At 38.1% G+C, this 1,605-nt stretch overlaps 1 protein-coding gene across 1 annotated transcript in view; it reads right to left on the bottom strand.

The window, feature by feature from the left end:
- The window catches only part of sid4 (secreted immunoglobulin domain 4), a gene marked incomplete at its 3' end in the record, with an annotated part of 5,673 nt that extends 4,290 nt beyond the window's left edge, over window positions 1–1,383 (bottom strand). The window contains 3 exon segments of the mRNA XM_014034310.1: window positions 175–309; window positions 391–537; window positions 1,289–1,383. Of these exon segments, the coding sequence (XP_013889764.1) occupies window positions 175–309; window positions 391–537; window positions 1,289–1,337 (331 nt within the window).
- Between the last annotated feature and the right edge of the window lie 222 nt (window positions 1,384–1,605).

Genomic DNA, 1,605 nt, shown 5'->3' on the forward strand with positions numbered 1-1,605 from the left:
AACTCGTCTGAACGTTCACTTATTGTGTCACTTTTCACTTCACACAGTCAAGATATTAACAAGTAATGAGAAATAACTTGGTAAAAGTTTCCTCATAACCTTGTGTATGAGAGATGTGGGAAAAGCTTAATTCACTTTAAGCTCACTCCTACAGAAGATGAGAGCAAAGCTCACGTTTGACGCTGAGTGCAGCGTTGGCAAAGCTGCGGCCGGTGGAGCTGATGGCCACACAGCGGTATTGACCCTGGTTTCCAGGTCGAACATTGGCAACCGTGAGCACAGATCCATCAGGACCAACCTTCACGTTGTCTGGAAGGAAACAAAACACTCCAGTGAACGCACATTAGTTAAATTAGACACAAACAATGTTTCAGTGTCATTACTCCTCACCCAGGAATGGTTGRTTATTGGCTTTCTTCCATTCCAGCCGGACTGGTTGCACGCTGCCCCCCACCTGGCATCTGAAGCTGACGGACTCTCCTTGGCGCACAGCAGCAGACTGAGGCTCCACAGAGACAACTGGAGGCTCAGCAGCCACTGCAAGGACACGCCACATGCACAAGTTACAGACCAACGTGAACCTTTACAGAGATCCACATGAAACACATTGTAGGATAAGCCCCAAAGTTTGCACTTGAAATAAAATGCCCAAATCAATTGCATTATATATATATAAACCTTTTAAAAATATCATGAATAAGGCTAAAAAGACTCATGAAAACTTTAAACACAATTATAGAAAAGTAGAACAAAAAAGCCAAACTCTTCCCCCAGTAATGGGGGTGTGGGGCTGAAAAGGTTTTAAAATGACCTACATATTATACAAGATTCTGTTAATAACACATAGATGATAAAAGCCAATTAAAACTGCTTTTAAATAAAGATGGTCCTTGTTTTGTTATTTGTCTTTAACAACTCAGGTTACACGCTAAAATAGAGTGCAGAATGAAAGTGATGTAGAGCAGTCGTCGCCAAATATTTAATTTACAAAACACACAAAAAAGAGTAGCAGGACCCTGATCCTTTTTAGGTTGAACACAAATTCTGCTAATAGGCCAATTAAATAAGAGCATAATCAAAATACTGACAGTCATTCATTTTAACGCATTTATAAATTGAAAAATTATGACAAAAATACTATTAATCATTTTTAAATTTATTTTTGTTCTGGAAATCATCTGTAAATTGTTTTAATTGGACTTTTTGTTCAGCTGGTGCAGTTCTGAGTCTGTTCAAATCAACAGCTTACTGACAAATTATTTACAGTTTAAACGAAATCAGCCATTACCTGAACATATTAGGAAGCAGAAGGTCAGAGCCSCAGGAGATAAATCCATGATGAACAGACTGTGTGAGCTGTGCTTCGTCTCTTTCTGTCTTTCTCTGTTTCTTATCAGCTTTAGCCTTTGACCTTTTGACTGTCCTGAACCTAAACTCAAATATAGTCTGCGTGTGGCAGTCACGTTTGAAGGAAAGTTATGGGGTTCATTTCGGGTGGTCAAATTAATTTGCTTCATTGCATTCATGTCATTATTCCAAAATATGTTAAAATAAACATTTGAAAATAAAAACATTTACATAAACAAACTTTGAACTATATAATGC

Source organism: Austrofundulus limnaeus, unplaced genomic scaffold (genome assembly GCF_001266775.1).
Source record: "Austrofundulus limnaeus strain Quisiro unplaced genomic scaffold, Austrofundulus_limnaeus-1.0 Scaffold2047, whole genome shotgun sequence".
NCBI lineage: Eukaryota > Metazoa > Chordata > Actinopteri > Cyprinodontiformes > Rivulidae > Austrofundulus > Austrofundulus limnaeus.